Source organism: Leuresthes tenuis, unplaced genomic scaffold (assembly GCF_036924035.1).
Source record: "Leuresthes tenuis unplaced genomic scaffold, fLeuTen1.0.hap1 SCAF_3, whole genome shotgun sequence".
In the NCBI taxonomy this organism is placed as follows: domain Eukaryota; kingdom Metazoa; phylum Chordata; class Actinopteri; order Atheriniformes; family Atherinopsidae; genus Leuresthes; species Leuresthes tenuis.
Genome location: NW_027325357.1, coordinates 12,114,999 through 12,127,539, shown reverse-complemented (window position 1 = coordinate 12,127,539; position 12,541 = coordinate 12,114,999). Strand labels below are relative to the sequence as shown.

The 12,541-nt window shown below is 38.6% G+C and overlaps 1 protein-coding gene across 1 annotated transcript; it reads right to left on the bottom strand.

Moving 5' to 3' along the window:
- Positions 1–5,553: 5,553 nt before the first annotated feature.
- LOC140303173 (inhibin beta B chain) lies at positions 5,554–12,178 on the bottom strand. The gene is made up of 2 exons (XM_072381826.1): positions 11,403–12,178; positions 5,554–10,001 (listed from the first exon to the last, which is right to left on the bottom strand). The coding sequence occupies exons 1-2, from the start codon at positions 11,770–11,772 to the stop codon at positions 9,220–9,222; spliced, it is 1,152 nt and encodes a 383-aa protein (XP_072237927.1). The 5' UTR covers positions 11,773–12,178; the 3' UTR covers positions 5,554–9,219.
- Between the last annotated feature and the right edge of the window lie 363 nt (positions 12,179–12,541).

Here is a 12,541-nt window from a genome sequence, read left to right as displayed (position 1 = left end):
AGCTTAATTGGATTTTTGTCTGTAGTAAATCTGAAAGAGTGACCCTCAGGCTTCATACTTAAACAACGCCACCATCTGGCAAAAACTGTGACACTGAATTTAGTAAACATTGGCTGTATGCCAGCAGATAAACTAGCAACGGCTTGATAGGCCCTCTTAGAACATTTGATAACAACATTTGAATAGAAATTATAGATTTATTAAATAATATTTCTGGAATTTGAAAATTATTCAACATTTAGGGAACTAACACAGGTTAATTTCAAAATAAGAGCTTGATATTTTGGTTTGGTTCATGTTGGTTCATGTTTCAAGGCATTTGTAAAAGCCTTAAATTTGATTGAATCATCTCGTTATGCAATCACATGGCATTTTGTAGGCTTTATCTTGATGAGTTATGTAAAGCTAATCATAAGCATTACTGAATTAACCACAATGAGAGCAATTTAAGCTCCATGAATTAGTGTGACAGGTTGCATAGCAGGTTCTACAGTCCAGATAGTCAAAGATCTATTGAAGAAACTGTTGATAGAGAAAATTTCTATTATTATAATTACTGACACAGACACCATGATGAATGATTATTTTCTATATTTTTCAACTTTATCTCTTCACGGATGACCGCTAAAATTCAGTGACCTCTTTCATTATGGAGACCAAGTCAAAAGTAAAGCTCTACCTGAGTTCATATTGAGGATGCAGGATAATGTTCTGGAACTTCTGATGTAACGCGCAGGGATAAACACGATAACTGGGTCTGTCGTAATGGGATCATCCTGTGGATTTAAGTTATTTGAGGCGCTGTGTACTTTGGAGTAGGTATACACACAACGGTGCAAGTTTATGTCCTCTAGAGTGCCCATCAGGATGCAAGTTGGGCTGAGCATTGTTATATATATAATATAATGTCATGCATATTTGACAAGTTGTAAGATGTTAAGATGTTCTATATAATAAGATAATTCCTATTCTTTTCTTTGAGAGGTCATTTACAAAAAAGTGAATGAAGTGTATGAACACTAATTGACTTAAGTAAAGTTTTGACATTTCTATTAAATCTTTAACAGCGATCATTGGTAAATGTGAAACAAGAAATGTAATTAAAAATTGGATCCACTACATTAATATCTCATTTTTATGGCATCTGACAGTTAGAAACAATCCACCTGTTAGATGCACTTCACATTTAGTTAATTGCATACATACAGTATATGACTGTTGTCATACTCAGCTTCACACTGTTATTTACTGTTGACCTGAAGACTTAGGAGAGAGTGTGAGAGCGGTTTCTTCCCATGCCATCCTGTCATGACACCGCAGGAGAAAGCTTTGACTGATACCTTAACTCTCCGTGGGGGATTTGTGGGATTGTGAGTGGAGTAAAGGATTAGGGCTTTCGTGACACACCGGCTCACTGTCAGTCTGTGGGTCAGTGGGTCAGTATATCAGTGAGTCAGTAGGCTTTTATTTTTCTCAAAGTAGGTCAACTATCTGTTTTCCATCAGTGGGATTAATGCAGGAACTTCCTGGTGTTGCAGAGTGCTCACCTGCTCACATGTCAACACTGAATTGTCCCCATACTCTAAAACCATCACACGTGCAGTCACATCCTTAGTTTCTTATAATAGTTGTTTTAGTATAGCGGGGCTCTGTTCTGGCAAAGATCTTTTTTTTCCTATTGACTTATTGCTAACCATTCATCCATTTTCTATACTCGCTTAATTCAACTCAGGGTTACAGGTGGGACTGGCATCTATTCCAGCTGCCACCATGTAAAAGGTGGGGTACACCTTGGATAGGTCGCCAGTCCATCATAAGGCCACACTGAGACAAATGAGACAAACAACCATGCACCTTCACACTCACTCCTACAGGAGTGACTGTGGTCAATTTAGAACCACCACTTAACCCAACATTTATTCATTCACCAGTCTCAATCATTTTTGTTTGCACATTTCTGGAGCCTGTCCCAGCTGTCATTTGGTGGCGTGAGGCAGGGAATACCCTGGACAGGAACAAAAATGATATGGTTACCCAAATATGGCGGCGATAAATGGAAAGTTGTTTGTCACTGAAAACAAGTCAAATATCTATTTACTGATTTATCTATTGATTTAGTTTATACATCAGTGTTGCTTTCAGATTCAATGTCCTGACTGTCCTCGATAATCGTGAATGAGAGTTGTGAAGCAGTGTTTGCGTTTTAGTTGTGTAGCAGTAGCTCAGGGGATAGATTGCCAACCCAGTCGCTCAAGAAATTGTACAATGGGTACATTTGTCCACATGTTCAAAACTTGTGGTGTCACCATAGAGGTAACGTTTTACTTTGGCCGAAGTTTTCTAAGGAAGCATTTGGGCAACAAAACGTGATATTAAATGAACACTTAAGCCAAGGGATTTTTTATATATATATACCAAAGCCTAACCAACTGTGACTGCCAGAAGTGAAAAGTACAATCTTTCATGACAGTCTGTAGTTTGACATCCGCTGCCTTCTACCTTCTTATAAGCACTATAAAACATCTAATAGATGAGCAATAATGTGTTTCTAATTTGTTTCAGATTATAGAAAATGTAAGCATGTAACAGTTTGGGAGCCTTTAAGATGTAGAAATGTACAGCAAGAGAGTTGTGGGTATGTAATCATTTTTTTGCACGAAAAGTTTAGAAATGTTATTGATTTTTTTGAGCCTTTGTTATGTCACTGCTACATTTTGTGCTGGAGACAAATTTAACAGGTGTGGTGTGAGACTATGTTTCTCGTTAATTAGAGTGTCAATGGTTTGATTTGTGACTCTACCAGTCCACATACCAGGGTGTTCTTGTTCAAGAGACTGAACCCCAAGAATGACCCCTTATTTATTATCAGTGTTAAAGATAGATATAACAGTCTGTGTATACCCCTCTCTGTATTTCTAAGTGCCATGGGACCAGGGCTTGTAGTATAAGCTTAATTGGTATAATAGAGCCTAAAAATGCAGTCCAATATAGATTTTCATTTGTAATTCTAGTGCTACTAGTATTAAACCAACTTCCAAACACTTCCACTGAAATTGGGCAGTTACAGAGAAGTCACTGAGTGAAACAAAAAAAAGATCCTGGTGGAAGATTGAGTTGAGATTTGGATGAATACACCTTTTATGAAATTAGTCTCTGTCAGGTAAGAGTCAACATTTTCTGTCCAAATGGATCACAAAAAGCTGTGCCGCCTCAAGACATTTTCCACATTGCATCTGGGATTTATGTCCCTCACTAAAATCCACAGTAATCTCCTTTTTCTTGATCACATTCAAGATTAAGTGGTTTTGACCGCACCGTGCTACAAAGTGGTCCACCAGTTACCCGTTTTCTTGTCTAGCCCATAGACACATCCCATAGATGCAAAATCATCTGAATATTTCTGCAGGTATATGAACTGAAGAGTGCGACCTCCTGATGTGCTCCTTTGCTGTGACCACTTTCTCAGACACACAACCACTCAGTCTCATAAACTGTGGTCTGTTTCTGAGGTAGTCAATAATCCAGGTGGTTGTTGAGCTCAGACTATAACAGCTATCATGTGAAAATGACTGCTCAAACACTCATCAATCTGTAACAGTGTAATTTTAAGGTGGAACTTGGCTCACAAGCTGCTGGTCCCTCAAAGGACATACAGTAATCTACAGTATTAATCCGTGTTCACTGGGGTACCATTGGATGTACATGATTGAGCAGTCTGTTCTGAAGTTATTCTTAAACGATTTGTTAGCCACGGAAGTTTTATTTGGTATTAACTCAGGAGTTTATGAACCATTGAGTCAAGTATTTCCATTCATTTGGTGCTCACCCTATTCCCTATTCTAGTCATCAACAATTTTTTAGTTGTTTTTGTTTCTGATCTTTTTACAGTCTCCTTAATAAACCTTGGCTGATAGCTCCGAAGTGTCTACAGGGCTGTAACAGCTGTCTTGCTCTGGAGTTATTGACCATCACCACGTGCAAACCGCTTCTGATGTGAGTTACAAATCTTCCCATCAACTTATCTAAATCTCTAACAGATTGTTCTAAAGATCTAAAAGATAAACTCTGTCCAAAGAGATCAGGTATGACGCTGTATCACATACAGGTTTATAAACTGTTACATCATTGCTCTGTTATCTTTATGTCGGTAAGATGAAGGTGTTACATGTGCCTCATTGACTTTGCAGATGTGCATAATGTCAGTGCACCCCTAATATTAAAGGATGTGACACCCACATGTTGTATTTGACACATTTCCATTTCATGGCTGCCTTTAGATTGATTTCAGCTTGCAGGTCTGATAAGCCGTAAGGTGAAGATCATTTAAAGTATTGTTGTCTGACTGAATAGTAGACACACAAGGTCCTGCTTGCTAAGAATTTCTTAAATGTTTTTGGACCACTCTTTTTCAAATCTACAACATGGGACAACATGTGAATGATTCGTCATTAATGAACCCATTTTATATGCCACTAACAACCCCTTTAAGCCTTGTGTTTCGAAACACAACATTTACCAGAATCTGGGGTTTTCTTCTTTTCGAGGTGCTACTTGCAACAAGAGATTGTAGTTATTTCATAGAGAATTAACTCAAATAAATGACAAATGTCTTAGCATTTAGTAGCAGAGTTAATACTGATGAAGATGTCTGTTTATACCAGTCAGTTGGACAGGAACATGTATAAACAACTTGTTTGGCCTAACAAAACTTTTTAGTGCCAGAATACTCTCAGACACTGATTATAGTCCATTTTGGATGGTGTAATATCACCACTGCTGTTGGCCTTACAAGGGGGTTGGGAAACAAGAGGGAACATTATGTTATGACCTACTAATTTTGAAAGTTAAACATTTTGGAAACTGATCTTTGGGACGTTCACTCACAACAGTTTTGTGATTTGTATATAAAGGCTCATATAAATGCAGACATATGTGTTGTTAATTCTCTTCAAATGTAGAATTTAAAGGATTTTTATCAAGAGTGCCCTTTTATTTCTCAAAGGCTTGCCTTGGCAAGTTAATTAAGTTAATCAAGATTGCTGTATTGCTTTACCATTTAACTGACTACTTACCTTTGTACACTTGCATCAGCTTTAGAATGCAATCACTCCCTGATGCAAATGCATGACATGAGAATGATAACATGCCAAGGGGATGTGATAACTGTTTACACAACAAACACAGACAGTCCATAAAGCCACTTTAACTGTTTGTATGAGCAAACACACCCTTTGCCCCAGAGGCAGCACCAATATGATTACATTTGACGTGCCCTGCTTCTTGGACTGGCTAAAATTTGGAATTTTTATGATCATCTTTTCATACACAAAAACCTAACCAATGATAACTAATCTATGTTGATGCTTTTCTCATACACACAATTGTTATAATGAAATGGAGATAGTTCTCCGGTGGGAAAATTTCATGCTAAATCATGTTTTTCTGAGCAATTCTTTTGCTGTTTTGCATTGCAGTGTGTTAACATTGTTTTGAGGACGGGAGATATGATTTAAACATACATAATGAAATGCACCATAATGACTTGTTGGATTTGAAATATATTTATTTATTTTTTAGAAATATACTTTAACTGTAATCAAAATCATTTCAACACATTATGAGATTTTTTTTCCCATTCAAATGCCATCACAAACATTTCATTTTACATAAAATACAGAATTGTATATAAAATCTTAAATTGACACAGAATTCAAATGCTGGCTCCATTTCCACCAGTTACATCATCTGTATGCTCTGCAAGTACGAACGATGTGACATGTTTAAACACAACGAAAGCTCAAGAGAATCAGCAGATTGACATTTTCTCTCAGCTGGCCTGTTTACACTTCAGGTTGGGCCCACTTCAGTTTTAAGTACAGTAAAATACCCGTCAAGCAAAGTTTGCTCTAAAATTACAGTAGGGTGATAAAGTGCTTAGTAAGTTATGTTGCAATGGCACTTCAATGTCACGTTAAGTCCTGAGACAAGAAGTGCTTACAAGACACAAATGGGTGACAAATGAAAGGAAAAACTCCAAAACGTTATCCCTAGAGTGGCCAGGTTCAGCTGTGGGGGTACTTTGCTGGTATGTTTTGGGTCAATTTGTTGCCTTAGAGGCAAATAAATACAAAGTTGCTTTTCTTAGGGATCACTTTTACCCTAAGATGAAACATTTCTATCCTGATGTGGGTCGTATCGACATCAATGTCCCCCATCCCCTAGGGCACAATGGATTGTTTAGTGAGTATGAAAATGACGTGAATCACATGGTCTGACCTTCACAGTCTCTTTCTACAGCATCGTCACCAAAACACTAAATGAGGAAATATCCTTTGGAAAAATATATTTCATCCCTCCAGCAGGATTTCACACACTTGTAGAATCAGCAGCAGTAAAGGTGTGTTAAAGCAGCTCTGGCAGCACGTGGTAGCCCAACCTTAAATGGACACTATGCTTGTTTTTCCTCTAATGTACCCAACTATAAATCACAAGGTAAAATACAAAATAAACAATGGCTTTAAATAGTTTTACACAAGTTTAAACTCAATGCAGAGAAAGTTGAAAATACGTTTTGGGCTATTAGGGCAAAGAAAGCTCTTGCTTATGATCATTGGGCAGATGATTCCATGTTTCCTTGGCAGTAAAGGTTTACCAATACAGCAAGGAAAAAAATATTTAACTTCGACATCACTTAGTGAGAACATCCACAAGAAACTACATCAATCCTTGTTCTTAAATCTGTAAGAAAGACTTTGCTGCAAGCAGTATCATTATTGCACGATGTAATTTCAGCGGCATAGATTGACACGAGGCATTTACTGAGACAGATCAGTTCTAACAACATCACTCTAAAGTTAAAGAGATTTCAGTGTACAATAGATGGTGTTGAGAAAAAAAAATTGATGTGTTTTGATTATACTACACAGGGTCATTTTCTCAGTGTGGTTGTTCTGGTTGTTCAATACAACATTAAAATGAAAACACTCTCAGAGGAAAATGTGGAATTGTACAAGAAACGTGTCTCCATAAAAATTTACAGCTAGATCACCTGTCGCTGGAAAGCTCCTAAATTTACATCATCCTTGAAAACTTTAGACTTTGAAAGCTATAAATGCCAACGTGCAACACCACATGCTCATTGACCCACGTTGCTCACAGACCTTCACATTAGCAGACACTGAAGCAATAGCTAAATGTTTGCTCACATTGCTGAGAAATGACCTCGGGTTCATAAACTGTCAGAGCTACCCAACTGATTAGCCGACTTGTGTAAATAATACAGTGAAGATGCTGAATAAACGTTTCATGCACGCTGCATTGGCTGCACGCAGTCTGGACTCAGGACAGATTGAACCTGCCCAAACCTTCTCAGTTCGGTATTTTCTTGCTAAGCCGTCAAAATTTATTTCAATCACAGCTTATCAAGATAATAAAAATATTGCTTAAAAGAACACAGTTTTTTATGAATATTGTGTCACAGGTCCACATGAAAAGACTTAATAAATCATTAATGGGAAAAAATATGAGCCCCGGGTGTCAGGTCAAGCATCTTTGGTATTTACACTTTTTGTAGGAATTGCTTAATCCTCATTCTCACACTTTGCACTTGTCTTGTTGAGTAAAAGAGGAAGGCACACTTTAAATTGATAATCTCTCTCATTGTTTCAAAAGCCTTGTTTTAAAGAATAAATGCAGCATTTAACAAGACCAAGCACAAAAGTCGACGAGCAGTAGAAATACAAAAGTTTAGTTTAAAAAAAATGGATTCTGTATATTGTGTGTGGACACTGAGGCTATAACATGAAACAAAGTGTAAACATAGTCAATGCATTCTAAAACAGTGTTGTCAGTTTTTCATATTTCCTTAGATCTATAAAACACTGAACAGCAAACAATCTTTCAAAGTATAAAGAGGAAAGTTCAACCACAAAAAAGCCCTTTAAACACAGCATATTACAAAAATAAGGTGCTGTGTATGACAACAGTAGGCAATTATTTGACTGTATTTGACTGAAACGAAAAGTATGAAACTATGACATAAAATTTTTAAACTGATTTTTAAACTGTATTTTAGTATTTCTTTTAATTATATGCTAATTTTGAAATATATAAGAAAACACCAGTGGACCATCTAACAGCTGATTGGGCAGCAGGTCAGTAGTATAATGGAGTATAAAGAGGAAACAGGGAGATGAGAATGTAACACTGTGAGAGGCCAAGAAGTTTTAAAACCATTTAGGAATAACGTTTTTGAAGGTAAAATTGAAGAGAATTTTTTTGATTTTATCATCTAAAGTAGAAATGATCATTGGCCGTGAGCTTCTAGTGGTCAGACAGCACATGCAAAATTCTGTATAGAGGAAATGGTCCACACTAACATAACAGCATTTTAACATTGTACAGGTCCTAAATCAATGCGCTGGTTCAGGAGCACAACTGAAAAATGAATACAGTGTACCAGAAGATATAGATCATCCAGAAACTCCATTGTCTCCTCTAAACTGAACTAATTTCAGATGCACTGAAAGCTGTCCTTAGGGGATTTGTAATGGCCAGACCTGTTACCCACTGCAAATGTTTAGCATGTAATGATATGGAAAAATACAACAAAGGGATACACTGAGCTGTTGAACAGCCTGGATATAGGTGTTATTTTCAATAAAATACAGAGTTTATAGGATTTCCAAATATTTGTGCACTGTATATATGTGCAGAATATTTTTTCACCATGCCCAGGTTTAAAAGAAGGGAATTATTGAAGACTTTAGAATCAAATAAAAAATTAAGGTGGGGGATAAATGCTCTCTGAAACTGATTTTTTATATAAATGACTGCCCTGGTAACATAATATTTTCTTTGTACCCCAAACATATAATCTAATCTATAATATAATATATAATCTTAATTTTGGAATCATTAAAGTTGTTTTCCTTGTACTTTATACATCCCTCCGTCAACTTTGTTTACTATTACCTCCAAAAAACACAAATATCATACAAAGATTATTTAAATCTTAAAAAAAAATTATTCAGAACTTAGTATCCATGGACATTTCTCATTTTGTAGCTTATAGTCTTGTGAGGAAAGCTACCGCAAATCTTGAGTTGTCAAAAGCCAGACATACCTCCACTGTTTGTGTGGGTTTGTGGCTTTGTGTCTCTTTAAGTCTGTGTGTCTATAAGAAATCTTTTACCGATACAAAGTCCTCCGCACTGTATTTTATGTGCAACCACATGACTCCACTATCATGTCAGGGACATCTGTTTTGACTATGCTGTGCTGAGAGTTGAAGTAGACCATGGAGAGCGGTCGACGCTCTGTGGGAATGCAGCATGAAGCTGTAGCTGTGTTGATGCCATTGACTTTAAGTTGACTGAAGACAGTTGCGTGGAATGAGGACGCTATGCCTGGTGAACCAGACAGATGCTGGGGGCACTGGCCCATGCAGTAGTTCATGTGGTAACCTTCAGGTGCAATGATCCACTCGTCCCATTGGATATCTTTGAACTTGATATAGAAGTCTCTCTTGCAGCAGACAGTTACGTCGTCACCACAACGCAACGAGCGCTTCTTGAGTAGGTGCTTGGTGAGGTTGTCACGGAGACGTACCTGGGCCACCAGAAAAGGTTGGTTAGGGGTGTCGGCAGAGCCGTCTAGGGAGCAGAGGTTCTTCCCATCTTCTTTGCAGCTGACCTCGAGCTGTAGCCTCCGTTGGCCTCCATCCAAGAAGGCCTGCAGGGTGCGGGTGATGGGGAAAGTGTGCCAATTACTTTCCTGAACCTCTAGCATCTTTTCTATCACCAGGGTGCGATTAGAGCCTGAGATCCCTCCATCTGCAGTGAGGAAGACCCGAGCAAGGAGACGGGAGCTCCGGGGAGGTTCCTCAGAGGAACGGGCATAGATCCACAGAGAGGACTGGAGGACCTGGATACTCTTACCATGTTCTTGCAGAAACTGAAAGGTAAGACTAAGGCTGGCCTTGTCACTGCCGTTTGACTCATCTATGAAACAATGACATTTAGAAACAACACACAGAGCGTTAATATTTTCAAACATTGTGACCTTCAAGCAGAGGAGGAATCAGTTCAAATCTAGCTCGTAAAGTAAAGCCATGGACCCTGGTTAAAATAAAGAAAATAAAGGACAAGTCAGTCTAGTTCCTTACACTGTAAAAATTTCCTCTTGTTGTTGTTGGCTTTGTCAAACACTCAAAAACAAACCCCAGAGACATACATAAGTCGTATGGTAATGTTTTTGCAAGTAACATATGTTGTTGATTTTTTAGGTGAAAAGAAGCATCCCGTAGCGTGTGGGTAGCAGAAAATGAGCTTTTCCTCAAACGTTAATACCCTGGTACTTCTTATTATGTGAACTTAGACAATAGTAATTGTGGCATGTGTTAAGGATTGGGCACCACAATAAGCCAGGGCTTAGAATACCCTTCTTTGAAGGATAACACTGCTTGCAAATACTTTTTGTTGTTGGCCAAAAGTCTTTATGTTCATGCAGAAGCTTGCGTGCAGGCACAGCGTGTTTAAGATCTACCCAGAAATCAAAACACTAAATAAGAATGCTTCAACCCACATGTATAACGTTTTTTTCGTTTTGATCAATAAATCAGTTTCAACAACACTCGTTTAGCTAGACATTCTCTTCTGTCACAATCTTTCCAGGCTAATGGGGTTTTGCTTTTCCTTCCAGCCCAGCATACATGCACTATTATCTTAAAGTCCTCCACCAGATCCTGTCTTCGCATCAACATTTGTCCTTAACTGACATTTTAATGTAATTTCATGCAGATGAAATCTGCTGTAGACATCAATCAGCTCCAGTTTCTCACATAATCAGTCAGTTACAATTGGAGTATTGTGACAAGGTAACACCTGATGGCTATTACGTATAACAAGAGTTGTCTAAACTGAGACATAGGGCCTTACAAGTTCCAATATATAAGTTATTTCTATATAATCAATTTAAGATCAGTGGCCAATGAAGTTTTGAAGTGTTAAAACATTTGCATATGCCATTGAATGCTTAGTATTTATTTTGGATGTTTAGCCCCTTCACTAAAAAGTCACTGTGCACTAACTAAGAAATTCATATGTTTAATGTCTGTTTTATAGGGGGTGTGTCAAATGTAGCTCTTCTAAGCAAATATCAGCAAAATGAGTTACTTGGTTGACAACACGTTCATACATAACTGATGACACTGACTGTGATTCTAATCTTTTTTCACATGTTGTGTAATAGTACAACAAACTAGAGTTGAGAGAAAGTACGGGGAAACCCTTTACCTAAGGAGTATATTTTACGCACGAACATAGGCACAAAATCTGCTCACGCAGTATGTCATTGTCATACAAAAATAATCTAACAATGCAGAAAGTGAACACCAAACTTACTTGTTTCTGCAAAGCTCACTATTTCATAGCCTTGATCTTTGGTTGGTATACTGTTTTCTAGTTCAAGGGTACCGTCCTGTCTGACGCGCCCCGAGTGCAGTTTGCGCAGAGCAGTGAGGAGCGCCACCCGGGGCACCGTTTGAGTGATGTTTGGTCTCTCTTTCAGGTGAAGCTTGTCTAAAAGTTGCTGTTTGGCGAATTCTATCATAAGCCTTTCTTCTGCGTCCTTCTCCATCGCCGGCAAACCGCAAGACGCGCAGCCCTGGGAGGCGCTGACTCGGAGATCCTTTAACAGCAAGGGTCCCAGCAAAAGCAGTGCCATGAGGGAAAAAGACGGCGTTGCCCTCCAGTTTAAAGAAAATAAATGCATTCTGATAATCAGAGTGTGCAGAAGACAAATAAAGAAAAACTCTTCAAATCCACTCCCCTGAGTTGTTGTTTTACCAAATGTTGTCAGAGGTTCCTGTTAGCAGCTGGATACCATCAAGACAGGAGCTGAGCGAAGAGAGTGGTGCCTCGCCCTTCTGATGCTGAAGATATCTGGGGTAATCCACCAAAAGTGGTGACACGTTGGAGGCACGCACCAATGAGCGCACCGGGGCACCGCGGAAATTACTGGCAAACCATCTGACTGTCCTCTAACACAACACAGACACACACACAGCACGCTCTCACACATTGGCATCTGACTCAAAACCAGATTCAATCAGTCATAACCTCTGGCAGTGACCTGCTACATGATCACACTTTAAAGTAGAATCATACATGCGTAAGACGATTGTTTTGGTACAGTTGGATAAAGCTTTATTAGATCTTATGCTTTCTGTGCCACGTTGTCCTCTACAGGAAGACTAATGAGCGGGATAAGCAACCTGCCATCACTATCGACCAAAGTTGAAAGTCAGTGCCCTTTACCCCGTTACAGAACACTTCTGAGACATGGCAACTGAAGAGTTTAACTGTAGAGTAGCTCAAAAGGTGAGAAACGACCGGGGGCTCTGAGGCGGAGATCTTATTAAGGTATTTGAAACAAGCTCCGTCATGTTTACCTGGAAGGTGGAATAATAAGTCACCGTGCATTTAAAAAACGCCGCGAGCGCGTGTAAGCATGAACGGGACAGAAGGAGAGAAAAAGCAGC

Excerpts from the sequence above, each read along its gene's own strand:
- LOC140303173 (XM_072381826.1), bottom strand. The coding sequence starts at position 11,772 with ATGCATTTATTTTCTTTAAACTGGAGGGCAACGCCGTCTTTTTCCCTC. Across the intron at positions 10,002-11,402 it reads AGTGAGCTTTGCAGAAACAA|ATGAGTCAAACGGCAGTGAC; the intron begins GTAAGTTTGGTG and ends ATTGTTTCATAG.